The following is an 18,964-nucleotide window of genomic DNA, read 5'->3' as shown; positions in this document are numbered from 1 at the left end:
CATGCAAGCAGCTTTGACTAACTACACTGTAACACCAAGAGAAGTTTGATGTAACTCTGTGCTAAGGTTTTACAATTTAGGTATGAAGTGTGGTAATCAAATCAAGAAATGCAGGAAAGAGGTAAGATTATACCACATCCATGACTTATGGGGATGGACGGTAGAGATGCGAAAAAATTGCAGTTAACTGCTGCTTGGGTTTGGGTTTGCTTTGGGTTCATCTGCAGTATACTAAACAATGGCATTTAGCATTAGCATGGAATATCTTTAGTTTTGTTGGTATTTCAACCTTTATCATTTAGTGCTTAATCTGATAGAAAGGACCTTCAAGGAAGAAAAGAAATGCAATATATTAAGGAGAAATGTGAAGCTGTCAGGACTAAGTGCAGCTTATGAACAAGCAGGGTAAACAGCTAGCTTGACTCTGCTCATAGAGGACACAATCAGCCACATAGCCCAACAATAGAAACCACAGTTGCATTGTACATGTTACACAAACAAGATACAGTAAATTAATTGATCGTAATGTTTTAGAGCTGTTGACATTTTTTGTTACTTCATATAAGCTGGGCTAGCTGTAGCAGATGTTTCAGCTTAGCTTTGCACAAGTATATCTTTAGCATTGAAACAGCCAGCTTGGTTCTTTAAAAAGGAACAAATCAGCTATATCCCACTACAAAACTGCATTTTAACACATTTTATGTATTGGAAAACAGGCAAGATATTAAGAGTAATTTACAGGGTCTTATTTATTTGTTTTTTAAGTTATATTTTTGGCCTTTTTGCCTTTATTTGGTAGCACAATTAAAGAGAGACAGTAGATGTGGGGAGAAGTGAGAGGGGGAGGACATGCAGGAAATGGTCGACCAGCCGGTAATTGAACCAGCAACCCTTGCGATGAGGACTGTAGCCTCTGTACGTGGGGAACTTAGACTGCTAGTCCACCAGCGCCCCATTTACAGGGTTTTAGAGCAGTTTTGTCGTATTTGAACTGAGAACTGAGCTTGGCTAGCCATGACAGGTGTTTACACTTAGCTTAATACAGCTATACTGCAGTTATAGGTAAGTTCTGTTTAAATGGGACAAAATCAGCCCTATAACCTAACCATTTGACCATGTGTGGAACTTTCTGCATTAGTTTTAGTGACCTCTGTGGACCTAACACATATCTTGTTTCCACCTTCCTACCTGGCAACAGTGGTTACAAGCATTTAAAAGAACTGCAAAACTATCCATCTTATTCTTAAGGTTTGGTTTGCTTATGTAATTCATGTAGAGGCTTCTCAGTCTGTTACATAACATACAACATACAAAAGACGAAAGAGACTATTCAACTAAATGTCAAACTTTTCTTTCAAGGTGATTTTATCGTGTAGATTCAAAGATCTTTTGGCCTTTGTTTGAATAGTACTCACTCAAACAGAAGGTCTACAAGAACCAGGAAAAAACACAACTTTCAACTCCTGGGTATGGCAAAGGGTATTCAAAGCTTTCTTATATTTTCTGTCTTGAATAACATTCTCTGTACAGCTCCGTTATGCTTATGATCATGAGAAGAAGAGGAATGCTGTTCCTTTCATAACTGATGGTGTATTTCAGTGCAGCTGGGCTCCCACACCCACGCATACAGAGATGAGATCAGCTTTGATTTACTTCTATGGCCTTCCTTCAAAACAACTCAACAAACTACAATACATCCAGAACTCTGCCGCCCGCCTGCTCACCCACACCCGCTCCCGTGACCATATCACCCCTGTCCTCCAAAACCTCCACTGGCTCCCTATCAAACAGCGCATACATTTCAAAATCCTCCTTCTCACCCACAAAGCCCTCCATAACCAGGCCCCCTCTTACCTCACCGACCTGCTCCATCACCACACCCCCTCCCGTAACCTCCGATCCTCCAACGCCCACCTCCTCTCCCTACCACCTGACACCAAGCACCGAACCTGGGGGGACAGAGCTTTCTCTGTTGCCGCCCCCACCATCTGGAACGCCTTATCACTAAACATTCAAAACTGCCCCAACCTGTCCACCTTTAAATCACTCACCAAAACCCACCTGTTTAGAATTGCTTTTAACGTATGATTGCTTTTAAAAGTATTTTATTCATGTTTTTATTATTCTGTTGTTTTATATGATGTTTTTATACTTTGTGCAGCGTCTTTGAGTTTTCAGAAAAGTGCTTTATAAATGAAATGTATTATTATTATTATTATTATTATTATTATTATTATTATTATAATTAAACTCACTAATCTTATACATCTCACCTCAGAACTGTTCCGCATGTGTCTGATTTTTCAGTATAAATACAAGCCCTTTTGCTTAGGGTTCAGATACGGTCACGTAATCCTCATTGTCTCCGACTTTAATCTGATCTGTTGATGGAAAAACCTGCTGCACCTGAACAGAAGTATTTGTTCCTTATCAGTGGGTGTGATGGACTAATCCTTTACTTTACAACTTCTTCAGAAAGCAAATTACTTTTTGTACTAATACTTTATGGTAATGAGAGAAGAAGATGACAGGAAACAGGATGAGAGGGATGTATTGTTCTGCCAGTCACAGGACAATTCATTTATGGTTGTTTGAATGCTGTCATGACTTCTAGCTGAAATCCTTCTTCTTCAGGTGTGTTGGAACAGGCCCAGAAATGTAACACCTTTAATTGTACTTTGAGGATCAGTCAGACTGATTTCAATCTCATTCACGTGTGTGACGAAGTATTCATTTTTATACAGATAGCTGTTTTGTTTTGTTTTGTTTGTCACATGGTGACACAGTCATGGATATCTATGTGACTTTGCTCCAAACAAACACCTGCTGAGCACAAAAGATAACGCTGATCTGACAATGCTGGAGTATTGAAACCATCACAAGTGCATCATTGGGAGTAAAAATGATGTGTTCTTCAATTGAAAATAATTTACTAATAAGACTATTTCATTATTTTATTTTGTTTTTACCAGTTTAAACAAATTAAAAATGTACACCTTATATTTGTCAAACAAGAGCTCCATACAAACTTCTTTGTTTTTGTGGATCTGTGTACAAATTGTCCACAAATAGGCCAAAAACACCCTGAAGATTTTAAAACTTTAACATAAAATGTTTTCAGAGGTCACATAGAGTTTATCTGAGTAGGTTTTCACCATTACATTTTCTTCTTTCGTTTTCATGCTGATCGCAATAACTGATCATACCTGTGAAGACTCATACTTTTGTTATGCGTGTTGCAGTATCTGTAAGAGTAAGTCATACTCAATTAGAAAGTAACAATATAATCATGATGCAAAACTCCTTTTAAATCTGGCAACACACTCTCAGTGTTTACTGAATTCTTTATAAAAATCAGAACACATGAACAAATGTCAGTACTCCATGAGTGGAGTAGAGATAGTAAACACCTGGAATGATCACTCCCACTCATGTGGCCCCCTGTGGTGACAGTGTGGACAGCTGGACAGGAAGTTGCCAAGCCTTCAAGATTAAAGCCTTTAGTGTGAGAATAAAATGTCTGAAAACGCTCTGACGTGCTACTTCTGAGCTGTGCTACCACTCAAAAAGTACAGCACTAACATCATCAAGTCAAGTCAACCATAGCACTGAATATGGGGAGTGCATTTCAGGTCGGATATAACTCAGGGTTAATTTTATTTTGTCTAATTGAACTGAAAAATCAAGACTTTGATAGAGTAACATTTGAAGTTGATATTTTTGTGAATTCATGAATCATTAATGAATATTTCCAATGAAGTAATGAAAAGGTCTGTAGCCTTTTGTTATCAAGCTTTTGAGAACAACTTTGCCAACTTCAAAGCATCTTTGCTGAACAAATAACCAAAATTTCTACAAATCTCAAGAGTTTGAACAGAGAGAAAGAAAACTGGGCTTTGTTATACTGCACTTAAAATATCGCTAGTAAAACAGTCAGTTTCCCTCCTTCTGCTCAGGAGTGCAAGACTTCAAGATCAAGATGGCAAAACCTGATCAGGTGACAGTTGTTTACAATACTGGAGGTCAGAGCTTGTGTTCCCTCTTTCAAACTGTATTTGCACAAATATTTGATTCTCTTTGTGTTTGTTTATCTCTGTTTGACAAGCAGCATGATAGTCATGTGAAAACACTAAACTTGTACATATTTGACTGTATAACACAAGTGGAAATAAAGGAGGCTGACTCTTTAAGCTAAAGTTTACACAATAGCGTAACCTAAACACTTCTTTTTACATTTTGAATATATTTTTCATGTCTTAAAGATATGAGAAAAAAACAATTCTGGAGAGCTTTACATATTTTGTTGTGTTTTTTTTTTTTTTGCTGTAGGCCATAAGTCATCCTCTGATGTCTATCTGTACAGGCTGAGCTGAATGCCCGGCAGGAAATATGTCAAACACATGACTTCTGAATTTACATACCTTTGTCACACTGTGTACACTTGTTCTCATACAGCCATGTTTACAAGAACATTTTATACTTTTAATTCTTGGGAGTAAGGAAAGACATTTGAAAACTGTCACTTATACTTATGATAGCCTAAAACAGGGGTTCCCAAACCTTTCAGCCTGTGACCCCCAAAATATATGTGTCAAAGTATTGCGATGCCACTGCCCCTCAGTGTTTTAATGTGGCTTCATTTAGCTGGTCTGCAGAAAATTTAGCCGTCCTATATGAGCATGTGGCTGTGTTTCCTGTGCCTTTATAAATTAACCTACAGCTACTGATTATTTTGATAATTACCTATTCACTAACTCTAAACTTAGGAGTCATCTGGCAAAAAGAAAGGCAGAAAACTCATTACATTTTCTATTTTCAAGGTTTTATTTCAAGTTTAGCTACTATTTTTCTTGATATTTTTTACTATAATGGGTAAAATTTACTATTTTTAGATAACTTTTGTCATTCAACTTTTTTTGTTGCATTTTTTTAGTATTTCTTTGTTCTCCACAAGTTAACAAATTATTTATAAGTAATACAAAACCAACGAAGAGAAGAGAAAAATAAATAAATAAATATATAATAATGATAATAATAATAATGATGATGATGATGATAATAATAATAATAATAAATAAATAAATAATAATAGTTAACAGTACAAACAAAAATGAAGATAAACATAAGAAAACAAGCGAAATATACAAATATAAATAATAATAATAATAATAATAATAATGAATAATAATAATAATAATAATAATAATAATAATAATAATAATAATAATACATATTTTTAGATCACTTGGAAAATATATTCTGGAAGTCATCTCACGACCCCCCATTCGTGTCTCGCGACTCCTTACGCAGTCCCGACCCACATTTTGGGAACCCCTGGCCTAAAAGACTGGTTTTATTTTTACAGGGCAGACATACATTTAGGTCAGGTTTGGAAATTACATAGAAATATTCTCAATGTTTAGGTACAAATTGAGATGATTAGATTATACAATTATATAGTCCCGGGTCCCCATAAGTGCGTGTGTTGCTGCACATGCATGTGTACAGTCTATGATGTGTATCAGAAGTTCAGGGTAGCGTAACAGATGCAAACTGTTGCCATGAGGCGAGGAATTTTTGCCGATCTGTCTTCACCGATTGGTGCAGTTCGTGCGACAATTCCCGCCTCTCTCATCTGATTGGCTAATTGTACAATCCGAAGCCAATCCCCATATACTAGGCTTTCTCTGCTTGTATTTCTCACCTGCCCCAGGCTACTTCAGAACCACTTCAAGGAGAAGGAGTTCAAGATAAACACATGAGGTGTGTTATGAGCAGCTGCTACACCTGAAAGAGTGTTGCTGGAAGTGTTTTTTACTGATAGTGAAAATGAGGAAATTATCTTTGGACAGCTCTTTGTGAGTACATTTATCACGTATTTGTTGCTATTTTCTAACTCTTTGATATTTTCACTTTCTTGGCCACATTTCATGTGAGTTTTTCTCTTGAATTTGTCTTTTATAGATGATATTAAAAATAACAATTTCTAGCAGGCGCACGCAATATTCTTGTGTTGTTACTTTTTGTAGCTGCAGGTTAAGAAGTGTAAACATCCCCCAGAAACCCCCGCTGTTACCCAGACACCATAGACCAGTGGAGTCCAAACTTTATTCAAAGAAGGCCACATTTGATGTTGCCAGAATACCTCAGGGCCAGTGGCTCCTACTGAGAATTGGGAATCATAAAAGTTAGAAATATCTATTTAATAACAGTTATTTTAGCTTTTTTCTCAATAAATCAGTAACTAGGTAGTCCTCAGTTCTCCACAAGCCATGTAAGCATTAGACAACTTTATCTTCTTCTGGAGGACAATGTTTTTTATTGGTCAGGCAATGTGGAAATGATAATGCATGATTATTTTTCCTATGGCAGGATCACGATCTGGATTTCATCACACTTCTTTTTCATGTTGTTTTTTTAGACTTTTCTTACCAGCAGACAACATTTTACAACAAAATGATTATTTTCCTGCATTCTGAACAATTTTTATGCACCAAATTTTGCCTTTTCTGTACGATTTCATAATTTTGATCTTGTCTTGTGTTCTCTTTTGTGTCTTCTGAACTTTTAGTGTTCATCAAGAACATTTTCACATCATGATAAAAACATTAACTTGAAAACCTGTCAACTTTAAGAGTTCTTGTGTTTCTTCTTTATTGTCGTCTTGCAGAATTTCCAGTGCTTTGGCTTTTATACAAGTAGTCCATATGAAGCTTTTTGAGACATTCCTGGATTTACTTTAGTTTTGTTTGTGCGCTTGAAAGAAACTGCAAATGTACAGATGATTCAGAATGTGATTAATTTATGTGCTATAAATAACACAATTTAAGATGGAAGCTTGGGGCCATAAATAAATGGACCTGGGGCCACGATTGGCCCCGAAGTCTGTACAACTACTACAGCTTTCTCCACGTCTGTTACCACCAGTAACTTTTCAAACTGACATATATAAATGTAATATTCACAAAAAAACTATTTCATTCATTTATTTTATTTATTTACTCTTCAGGCAACATAGACTCTGTCAATGCGACAGCTAAAAATGTGTTTTGGTTGATACATCATGCAAGGTATTCTGTGTGGCTGTACCACATAATCTCTGTGAAAAATCAGAGATTCACCTGCTGAAAATAATAAAATGACAATACATTTACTCCTATATAAAAAAAAACCTTTATCTTTATGTATTCTCGTTTTATTTATTCACTTTATGTTCGTATAAATCAGAGATATAATCCTCCCTGCATGCAGACATTTGTTGTGCCATCATTCCTTTCGGTTGTCTGTGTGATGGTTGTGTGGTTCTGCAAGGATGATAAAGATATCTTTGATCCTTGATCAGTGCTGCATCATCAGTCTGATATTTATCTCCTGCTTTCTTGGGACAGCTCATATGCCGGACCAACAGATGGAGCAGGACTTCTTGGTGCAAAAGGAGGCAGCAGCAAATTAAGTAGAAAATACAAATCAAGCCTGTACCTGGAGGATGCCCGGATGGAGACCCAGGAACTAAATCGCAGCCTCAGTAACAGCCCCTCCATCAGGTAGACTTTGCCTTCATTACCAAAGTGGCATCATCAGATATTAGATATTTACACAAAGCACTGATAACTGTGTTTGTGTGAGAGTCACATATGAAATTGTCTTGTTTGTGTCCTTAGGGAACAGCCCATAGCAGAGGAGAACCTTGAGCGACCAGACGGACTCATCAGCAGCAGTAGTGTAAGTGCATTTTATCCTGCTCTTATATAACTACCTTGCAGTATAGGGCTGCAACTTTATATTTGTATGCTATCAATGTATCAGCAACCATTATGTACGGTGGCCCTGAAGGACAAAACAAATTTACAAAAGATGAAAAACTTTTACAAAGTTGGAGACAAATTTACATTTTGGAAAACATTTTTACATTTTATAAAACAAAATTACATCAGCAAAACACTTTTACCAAGAACAATTTCATTTACATTTAAGGAAACAAATTTACAAAATCAAAAAAACACTTGTACAAGCAGTGAGACAATTTTACAAACAACGGAACACTTTTACCATTTCTGAAACAAATTTACATTTATTTTTAACAGAAAGGGAATGTACCAAACACCGGAAGTGATCCGGTACCAAATGTATCAGTACCAAACGTCGCTCCGTTTGGTTTTTCTCCACCCAAACAAACTAGATGACCCCTCACTCGATCACTCCTGGATCACTTCTGGTATTTGCTACATACCCTTTCCTTTAAAAATAAAATGTAAATTTGTTTTCCAAAATGCAAATTTTTCTCCAACTTTGTAAAAGTGTTTCATCTTTTGTAAATTTGTTTTGTCCTTCAGGGCCACTGTAATTATGTGACACTCGTGTGAAAGAATAAGATAGCCCCTTTTTTTGTCATTGTCAGGTGTACAATGAAATTAGAAGTACTGGTCCTGAAGGTGCATGTTATTAGTACAATAAAATAAAAACAGGTAGAAAATATGTAGATAAGACAATAAAAATATTGAATAATATAAAACAAATGTTATATATATACAATCAGGTCGGGAGAAGGGGAAGTGACCCCAAAGGTGTCAATGGAAATGACAAATAAATTATTAGTTTATTTTAGCTCCATGGAGCTAGATTTACAGCAAGTCCTAGTCCATTACCTATTTACAACCTGTGACTCTAATGTTCAAACCCGCTATCAATGCTCTGAAAGGGTTCTCTCTTCCTGCAACTGGCAGCTGTTCTCAGTGAGATAACTTCTAAAATCTCACTGTAATGTTGGCCGACCAGCACAGTGCAACCCAGAGGACAGACAGTTAGCAATTTGCTTGTGAACATAAAGCATTTGGCTGCTGAGAGACAGATATTTCCCTCAGGTGTTTGTAGACCAAAACACACACACACAGTAATGAGGTGGTCAGAAACACAACTCTATAGAAATGATAATGTGGCTCTGTTATGGCTGGCTGTGTTGATATACGGCTTTTATGCGACAAGCTAGACATACAGTATCAGTTTAGAAAGTGATGTTGTGCTTTCTGTTTATTTCCTGAATGGACAAAAACTCTTATTGCAGGTTTAAGGTCAGTCATTTTCAGAACACCCGGCCGCCTTTGTGAATGCACAGCTTCGTCTTAGGCTCCAGCAGATACTGTAGCTGTTTTCAGTGAAATGATACCAAAAAAAACAGCCACTGCATTTACTGCAGGAAAAAAAAACACCACATCAGCTTCTTTCCAACTCACTCAAGAGCTTTGTAACACTTCACTATTTTTCCCCCACAGAGTTTCAAAAAGCACAACAAAAACTTTCGCAAACTCTTCCCAGAGATTCCTCAGGCAGAGGAACTGACACACGGTGAGCTGACAGGTCCTTCTTTAAATTCCTGTCGCACTGGTTTTGACCTCATACCTTTTGCTAAGTGAAACATTTAGTAAATGATCGTGCAAAAATGTCTCTCTTATTTAAGAGTGGAAACTTTACCACAGTTTGACGTGATGGGGTGTGCACATCTTTTGCAGCATTCACCGGTGCCTTGCAGAAGGATGGGCTGTATCATGGGAAAATCTATATTTCTGGACATCATGTTTGCTTCCACTCATCCATGCTGCTCAAGGAAACCAAGGTAGCACACATTTAGACACACGAGGGTTACACCCAATGCATAGTGGGGAAATTGATTAACACTGAAATGTCTGAATGAAGGTTGCACTTGGTATTTTTTAGACTTAAAGATAACATTTAGATCAGTTAAGCTGGTTTTAGTTCTGTAGTAACTTTGGCAGAAGAGCTTGTATTAATAAATAGGGGTGAGTATTGCCAAGAACCTCACGATACGATACGCATCACGATACTTGGGTCAAGATACGATAGTATCACGATATATCACGATATCACAATATTGTGATATATCGTGATATTCTACACAGTTGACTAAAAAAATAGAGATAGTGTATATTTAAATCACACAATATTACTCAAAACTGAAAGGACAAATTAAGTCAAAACTATTTGATTGAAAACAACTTTTCCACTTTATTGTTTTTGAAATACTGAAGTTGTATTTTAGTTCCAACTCGGCTAAAATGTGGATTTTTATTATTACAAAAATATCTATATTAACAGTTGAAATATTGATATCATATTGAAGGTCAAAGTATCGCGAGGTATTGCTGTATCAATACTTTTTCACACCTCTATTCATAAAGGAGAAGTTGACGCTCACATCGGACATTATGGGATATTAATTCCCCACTCCAGCATTCTGGATTTTTTTTCGGACTGACTTTATAACAAAAAAATATTCTACATAGATGATGAAAATGTAAAAAAGCTGCTCATTCACTTTGATTATCCATATTTCAGGTCACTTGTTTTTTAAAACAATATGTTTATTGAGTTTTTTAACGATTTCCAAATACACACAATTACAAATAAAGAAATTCTAAGGAAAAAATAAATAAAAAATATATTTACATACACATGCACATATATACACATATATAAAATAAAAACAAACAAAAAAACTTTATTTACAAAATGTTACAACATTCTTATTATCTGTATTAACTAAAGATAACCAAAGGGAGTACATTGCCATCGATAATTTCTTTATCACAAATATTCTGTCCAAAAACAGTTTCTGCTAAAAGCGACCAACATTACAGACATTGCCAACTCTTTCCCAGACTAGTTCAATATGTGTGACAAATCCTTATCCTGAAGAAAAGTAATAAATAGGCCCCAGATACCGTCAAATAATTCTTGTTTGTCCTTAAGTGTATATGTTATCTTTACTCAGGTCACTTTTATAAAAAAATGTTTCATGGCCTTTTTGTTTACATACTGCAGGTGGCGATATCAGGATGCAGTGTCAGTGAAGTGAAGAAGTACAACTCGGCCTTATCCATGTTGTCAATCAAGACGTCTGACGGAGAGAAGGTCAGACTACACTTTAACAAACATTTATAATCATACTGTCCTATTTTGTCTTTATTTATTATTTGCTTTCTTGTATTATAGGACAGTATAATTTTGTAGTTAACTTTGGATGATGAACTGTTAGAAACTTTTTGTGTTCTAATTTTAAACTTGGACATGTTATCAAGCTCCAAAGCTATGTGGTAGCTACAGTAGAATCTCTTGAGGGTTTCTGCCTCAGTGACAGAAGACACATCTGTGGGGAATAGTAATCATGAGCACTCCTGTAAACAGAGAGTTGAACCCTATAAACACAGAACTCAAAATAGATCGCTAATGGGAACCTTTTTATAGTCTCAGTGTGGAGACATGTACACATGAGTGATCAGAGCCTTTTTGTTCAAGTCATTGATTGATTCATCCGTATGATCATTCAGTTTTTTTATGGTTACCTAAATTTTTTTATTTATAATAAAGCCTTTTATGGATGGACGTGGGGGCCGGCTTAGTGCAGCTCATAAATACTGTTGTATATGGTCAAGTGCGAAATGTCCACATACCTATTAAACGCTTAATTCTCTAGTCAATGAAAGTAAAAAAGAGAGTAGAGTGCACTTAAACATGGGCTTAGTCTGAGTGACATCAATTAATCTTTATTCAATCAATCAATCTTTATTTATATAGCACCATATCACAACAAATGTTATCCCAAGACACTTTTACAAACAGAGCAGATGTAGACTGTACTCCATGTTATATTATTAACAAAGACCCAACATCAAGACAGGATAAGATCCAGTCACATCTTACAGACAGGACTCAGTCTTATCTCATCTTAATCCACCATGAGCAGAGCATTTTGCAGCATTTAGCAAGTTACAGCGGCAAGGACAAACTTCCTTTTAACAGGCTGAAACCTTGAGCAGAACCAGACTCTGCCTCGACAGAGTTGGGGTTGGAAAACATCACCCATCGGTTTGTAAAGCCCATGGATGGCAGTATCTATATAGGAAATGCTGATTCCAGCTACTTGAGGCAGACCAAAGGTGTTTTTCCACCGCAGGAACTTTACCCCGGAACTACGTGCGTTTCGACCGGAGGAACCAGGGTCTAAATTTAGTCCAGGGGTAGATAATCTACAAAATCGCACTCATCACCCATCAATGCATCTATGGAAACGCCCCACTCTACCTCAAGGAACTCCTCACCCAGCAAACTCTAACCCGGAACTCACGCACTCCACATCAGAACCTCCTCCACCCTCCCAGAACCAAGCTCTGGACCATGGGAGATCGGGCCTTTTGTGCTGCTGCACCACGTCTGTGGAACTCCCTGCCCAGCCACCTCAGGACCCCACAGACTGTGGATGCTTTTAAAAAACATTTAAAGACCATCCTCTTTAAAGAGGCTTTTAACTTATCTTAAGTATTGCTTTTAAGAAATGTTCAAGTCTGTTTTTACTGTGTGCCTGTAGCACTTTGAGATTTCTTGAAATGAAAAGTGCATTTTAAATTAAATGTATTATTATAATCTCCCCCCCGAAAAGCCCCTGCTTGAGGGGAAGTACTTTTCAAAGGTCCTGGGACTTTCAGTTGAATGTAACAGTGTTTGTGGAGTTTACACAGTTGTTGAAACACAGAGGGAGTTCCTGGGAATGCAAACTAGTTTAGTTTTTTATTAAGATTTCAAAGTATTATTTAATATAATTTTTTTTCTCCATACGTCACTGGCCTGATTTGCACAATCTACCAAGGACTTCAGCCCACGGTCGAAACGCAGACAACAATGGGGGCACAGGAACCTTTTAGTTCAGGGGAAAGTAGTTCTGGGGACTAAAAGACCCCGGAACTCTTGGTTGAAATGCACTTCAATAGTCTCCTGGCAAACGGCTGAAACATGCCCATCCTTCAGTCAAATCAACCACGGCCCTAATGATAAGTAATTATGATATCTATTAGCTTTATTATAAACAGATGAATGGATGAATGAAAAAGTTATCCCAGAAACAAGCTTTTGGGACTGAACAATTTTTTCAGGCTGTATACATGATTCATCCTAAAATCACTGCTGCCTCAGTAAAACTGTTAGCTCTTCAAGGCAAGGCTTGAAATGATCTTTCTTTACATCAAACACACACATATTTTTTTCTCTCAGAGTTAAGACTGTGCTTCCTGTTTTTTCTCTCTTATCAGTACTCCTTTGTGTCTTTGAGGAACCGTGAGCTGTGTTACAATCTCATCCAAAATATCTGTTCATATGCAAAGGTAGGTGCCTCACCAATCTCCCTGCACTGAAAGAAAGGAAAGACAGAGAGAGTCTCAGTTTTAAATTTGCGCTTCTGTGATTAGTGCCTGAAACAGGAGGGGAGTCCAAATAACAGCCCTCATCTGTCCTCTGCAGAGAATGAACCTGAGCAGGACATCATGGTAGGTCTTTTGCAGCTCATGTAACTGAAATAGACGTGGACCTTTCTGGGGTCTAACATGTGTGCATAATGCGTGATGACTTTAACCGCCAGTGTCACTGTTCTTGTTGACAGGCCTCTGGTAATTCCAGCTTAGAGGACAGCGTGGATCATGATCTGAGCAGACAGAACAGCATCACTCTTGAGAGCAGCTTTCCTCACATGTCCAGCGATGGTGAGAGGAAGACCGAAGAGAAAACCGGTAACTAAGATTTTTTAATGTTGTCTTGTTTTATTGTTGTTCCAGAAATATCTGTGATGGTAGTGTTGAAAATGTTTATGCTGAAACAGATATTTCAACAATACCTTTGGGAACAAGGTGTTTAATATGTGTTTGTGACTTTCTAGCTCCTACCAGGACCCATTCTACACATCATGTCAGCGCAGCAGACACAGACAGTCAAGGTGTGTGGAAGAGCTCACAAACAGATACACGTACCTTTACTTGCATTTACACAGCGGCCACTTTCTTCTCTCAGAGTGGGAATGCCAAAACCAAGTCATAATGTTGTACTGCTGTGCTCCAAACTATTATTCACTATTATACAATTGGATAATGTCTAACATTAGCATTCAAACTTGAAATATGGCCTAGTTTCCCTTCAGATTATCACTAAATGTCATCCTTTTAGTACGTTCTCAATCCAGTAGCAATGAAATGATCATGTTTGTAGATTCCTCTGAGTGGCACTGCCGTAGACGGCCCACTAATACGCATGTCCCATACTCCAGCTGCTACAACTACTGTATCACACCACTGTCATCTCTCTCTCTGCATCTGCAAGGCATAAGAATAAGTCATACAAAGTAAAAATAAAAAAATGTAATAACAATAACATCAGCTATAAATACAAAAGAACAACAAATAGGCATGACTAATATGTACAGGCTAAAATAATATGATAATAGTGCAGTGGTGACTAGCAGTGCAGTGGTGAGTAGCAGACTTAATTTAAATTGGCAAACAGAGACCAGCATCAGGACAGAGCGGGATCCTATTCAGGAACTAGTGGGAAAATAATCTTTTCTGCATGAACAAGGAAGGGGTCCCACACCTCTCTGAATTAACGAGGGGATGGAATCAGCATTTCCAATATAAATAATGCCATCAATGGGCTTTACAAACCGATGGGTGATGTTTTCCAACCCCAACTCTGTCGAGGCAGATTGCTGTCTAACATGAGTCTGGTTCTGCTCAAGGTTACTTCCTGTTAAAAGGAAATTTGTCCTTGCCGCTGTAACTTGCTAAATGCTTGCTAAAGTGCTCTGCTCATGGTGGATTAAGATGAGATAAGACTGAGTCTTGTCTGTAAGATGGGACTGGATCTTATCCTGTCTTGATGTTGGGTCTTTGTTAAAAATATAACAGAGTCTGGTCTACACCTGCTCTGTATGCGCCTTGGGATAACATTTGTTGGGATATGGCATTATATAAATAAAGATTGATTGAGACTGATTGATTGATTTTCTATGCTTATGATTTGAAAACTTAGAGCACATCAGTACCACATAACATTTGATGCTCCCAAGCATGAGTTTTAAGTCAGAGGAAAAAGGCCCCCCTGTGTAAGTAAGGTCAAAGTACAGTATCTTCTTCAGTTACTCATAAAGATCAGAGAAAGTGGCCGAGAGAAATAAACATGATTATTGTATTTTCCAGCAGGGCAGTGGATTTGGATGATCTTGGAGAGAGTTGCACCGTTCCTCTTTGTCAGAGGAATGAGGAACCTGAGCACTCTCTTCTACATCTACCTGACACTGTGAGTGATTAAACTCCCCTCCACTTGGTTAGATTTAGTCAAGGACTGTACTTTAGTTTGATTTTAGATACTCTGGTAGTTTCAATTTTACTTAACTTTAGACTAAACATATAACACAATCAGTGTCCTAGAATACAATGCTATGAATATAAACTGCTCAGTAGAATAAATAGTAGAACAAATTAATCTTACCACAGCCAGCTGCTTTTAAAGGTTCTTCTTACTAATTTTTACACCTAAATGGATCAGTAATAGTGCTGTGGAATGACCCCTACAAAGTTTAACATTGACGTAAACACTCTCAATGACTCCAGTTAAGATTCAAAAACTACACAGAAGCCCCAAAACACTTCCTGCTTTATGTTCAGATCTCTGCTATGAATCTTGCGACCAGAAGCACATCTATTCATGATGAGTTTCTGGCATGAGGAAATGCAATACTCGAGATACAATTTTAGAAATGTCATCACACAATGTTCTCTCAGGCTCCACACAGATACAATTTACTGATATCACATTGTTTTTCTTTGTACAGTATGTTTCTGTCTCAGCTCAGCCTTTGATCTATTCTCCAAAAAATGTACTTTCCACAGAGGGGAAAGTGTTGTATGTAGTGATTGACATTAAAACCAAAGGCATGCGGGCAATCATTGTGCCTCTGTGTAGGATGCTGTTGCTGCTGGTGGCGTCGGGGTACATAGGACTGAGGATCATCGCACTGGAGGAGCAGCTGAACTCTCTGGGAACCTTGACGGATTTGGCTTTGCGACGCAGACCGTGAGTAGGAGCACAAACATTATGACAGACTGAGCAAAAAGGGAGCCTCTGAAGAGAAGACAAGGAGGAAGTGATTTAGGGACTGCTGTAAAAACACATGACATAGCTTGAACCGGTTTTGGTGACTTTTAAAACCATTACTAGAAGATAAGACAGACATGAAGGTAGACATGAGCAGAGTAGTTTTGCAGGTTTACGGATAAGGTTATGACCGCTGTGGACAAAAGAAAACTGATGAGATTCAATCAGTCACACCCGTGTGTCTAAAATGTGTTTTGTTAAGATGATTGCACCAGTGTGGGAAATTCCAGCTAGCTTACACACTCTTAAAACTAAAACTAAAGGTATACACCTCACTTTAGGAAAACACTCAGTTTTTTAAATTAAAATAAACGCACATTTCTTCTTTTAGAATATCCTCTTATGATTCTTAAAAGTTGTACTTTACTCATTTTAAGAGTTCTAGTTACTTTACAGATTTGACATAAACATCATGAGATAAACACATAAAAATGTTTAATCATTAAAGATCAAGTACGTAAAGTTGTCTAAAGCTATTTTAAAATTGTGCTGATGAATCAGTGCAGTTATAACTAAAGCCGTTATGAATACTTTTTTGTATTTTGCTCATGAGGCTTTTTACTTTCACCTCAGGTACATTTTCATGATGAGCTTAAATTTTTAAAAAGTTTAAAATCCCATGTAATAAAATATAACTACTCTCCACCACTGCCCTCTCCACTTCTTCTGCAGGTACCAGGAAACGTAGCCAGAGGCACTCAGCTGTGAAAAACAAATTCTTCAAAGAACTCATGCCATCCACCACACGATTAAGATCCTTCTGCACACATTGATCCCTGTCTAGACAAACTCCCCAAAGCATCTGAGTAGATAGGCCGACTCTATCTGTCACATGGCACTTTTTTACTGATATATTTTGTCTTCATCTATGTAAACAAGCCATAAATGAACCCCCTGTGTTAGCATCATGTCCACAGAGGATGCAGGTCAGCATTATAAGACGCTCTTTACATTTGAACACGGCCACATGTGGAGAACAACGTGAAGGACTGGCTGCTATGTCCGGGGAAGTGCCAGGACTGTATTTCAGTTAGCAGTGCAATCATTTTGTGCTGACAGATAAAAAAGATGATGCAATTTCTCCAGCAATGGGCCATATGGAGGCAGCCTGCTGAAGCCAGGTTTGTTTCCTGGCTGATGAACAGCTGAGCTCAGCTAGCAGAGGTTTCTGGAGCGTGGGATCAACATGACCTGAATCAGAGAGAACATCAAAGAGTGCATCTTTATAATAAGAGGGTGAAAAACAGTCCAGCTTCTTGATTTGAAATTATTTGTGTATTGTAAAATGAGGGCTAACTACTTGGATACTGTATCATGACGTTATTCTATCTACTGTAGCAACAATAATCAGCCAGCAGAGGGCAGTGTGTCACATTAATGCAGATTTGACTTTGACTCTTTTTAAGGTGGGGATTCTTCTTCAAATTACAAATAAAAAAAATAAAAAATCTGCAACTCATCTTTCTTTTCTGTCCTGCTTATGACATTTGTAAACTTGTGATTATAAACATTTCTGCCAACTAATGTCCATTACTGTGATTATTTTTGATTAAAAAACAGTCTGCATGGGGAATTATCTCCTAAGATAAATAAAAAGATCAAGTGACTTTAAAAACTGTTATTATCAAACTTAAAAAATGGAATGGGCATGGAAACACATTTTTCATGTATTATAATCAGTGGTGGACAAAGTACACAGCTTCATTACTTAAGTCAAAGTATAGATACCCCTGGTCAAATATGACTCCAATACAAGTGAAAGTTGTTCTGTCAAATTATTACTTGAGTTAAATCACTGAAGTACTTGCTTTTAAAAATACTTAAGTATTCAAAGTTCTTCTTAGAAAATCTTCAAACTTTGTATTTTCACAAAGCATGAGTACAGTCAAGAATACATAGGAGTACATTCTGTTACATTATGTTTATTTAGAAACCATTACTTGAAATCTCTAAAAACTATACCATGGAATAAAAACAGAAACTAAGTTACTCCAAAGCACAGACAACTTAGTTTGAAATGTTCATCTGGAATGAAACAAACGTTATGTAGCTCAACACACTTTCTCAGGTTGGACAGTGAATGTTTGTATGTTTGGGCAGAGTGGGAAACAGGGAGAACATTTCAAATGATGCGTATCATTCTTCATTTCAAAAACCTCTAACACGGGCTGAAGATATGACCATGGGTGCTCAGGTGGAGAATTATAGCCATCATTACCACCTCTACATGAACTGTCTGATCTGAGTGAAATTTGCTCTGTGTTTGCTCCACGTTCAACCGTGGAGACGCACGATATACGTGTACGGCTAAACCACTGAGACAAACAGAACTACACAAACACATTTTACTGTCTTAAGGATCAGATTTCAGAAAAGAGAAGGAAATTCATGAGCTGACTTCAAAGCAAAAGTAGTAACTAGAGCATTGACAGAAATATAGTAGAGTAAAAGTAATGTCCCCCCCAAAAAATAATACTCAAGTAAAGTACAGATACTCAAAAAATGTACTTAAGTACAGTACTCAAGTAAATGTACTTTGTTACTGTCCACCACTGATTATAATAGTAAGGACAATGAATTTTATCTGCATTCATCACACAATAAGAAAAGAGACAGTTTGATTTTATGAATTATGGATAACTCAGCCTCATGTGTACATTGGTTGTCTGAATGCTTTTCAAATCTTTGTTCATATTTTTTGTAGTTTCATCGTCAGGTAAAAATACAACTCCTAAAAAAACGATACCGTTTTGTACATAAGTGATCTTTTTATTATTTTGTTGTCCATAAAAAGGTCAAGATTCAGTCCCATGAATTAATTTCATTACATCATATTCTCAGTTCAAAAAAGCAACATAAATTTAAAAATCATAATACAAAGAATAGAATAGGTAAGTACAGTAACCATATAAACAGCCCACTAACGTTATCTAGCCCGCCCCTCCCCTCCCACCCACCCACCAAACACTGCCCCACT

At 37.2% G+C, this 18,964-nt stretch overlaps 1 protein-coding gene across 4 annotated transcripts; it reads left to right on the top strand.

Moving 5' to 3' along the window:
- Positions 1-15: 15 nt before the first annotated feature.
- Positions 16-17,451, top strand: LOC117826899 (GRAM domain-containing protein 2B-like). 4 transcript variants are annotated; one of them, XM_034703318.1, is made up of 13 exons: positions 16-121; positions 7,389-7,544; positions 7,662-7,722; positions 9,270-9,342; positions 9,507-9,610; positions 10,837-10,926; positions 13,098-13,169; positions 13,254-13,331; positions 13,445-13,571; positions 13,718-13,774; positions 15,030-15,129; positions 15,796-15,906; positions 16,660-17,451. In XM_034703318.1, the coding sequence occupies exons 2-13, from the start codon at positions 7,495-7,497 to the stop codon at positions 16,673-16,675; spliced, it is 939 nt and encodes a 312-aa protein (XP_034559209.1). In that variant the 5' UTR covers positions 16-121; positions 7,389-7,494; the 3' UTR covers positions 16,676-17,451. The 4 variants fall into 4 exon arrangements, with proteins under 4 accessions (XP_034559209.1, XP_034559208.1, XP_034559207.1 ...); XM_034703317.1 differs by lacking the exon at positions 16-121 and adding an exon at positions 5,615-5,763; XM_034703316.1 differs by lacking the exon at positions 16-121 and adding an exon at positions 5,615-5,858 and having other exon boundaries at positions 15,033-15,129.
- Positions 17,452-18,964: the final 1,513 nt, after the last annotated feature.

The sequence above is a fragment of the Notolabrus celidotus genome, chromosome 15, assembly GCF_009762535.1.
Source record: "Notolabrus celidotus isolate fNotCel1 chromosome 15, fNotCel1.pri, whole genome shotgun sequence".
In the NCBI taxonomy this organism is placed as follows: Eukaryota; Metazoa; Chordata; class Actinopteri; order Labriformes; family Labridae; genus Notolabrus; species Notolabrus celidotus.
The sequence above is the reverse complement of the archived record's forward strand: the minus strand, read 5'-3'. Positions and strand labels throughout refer to the sequence as shown.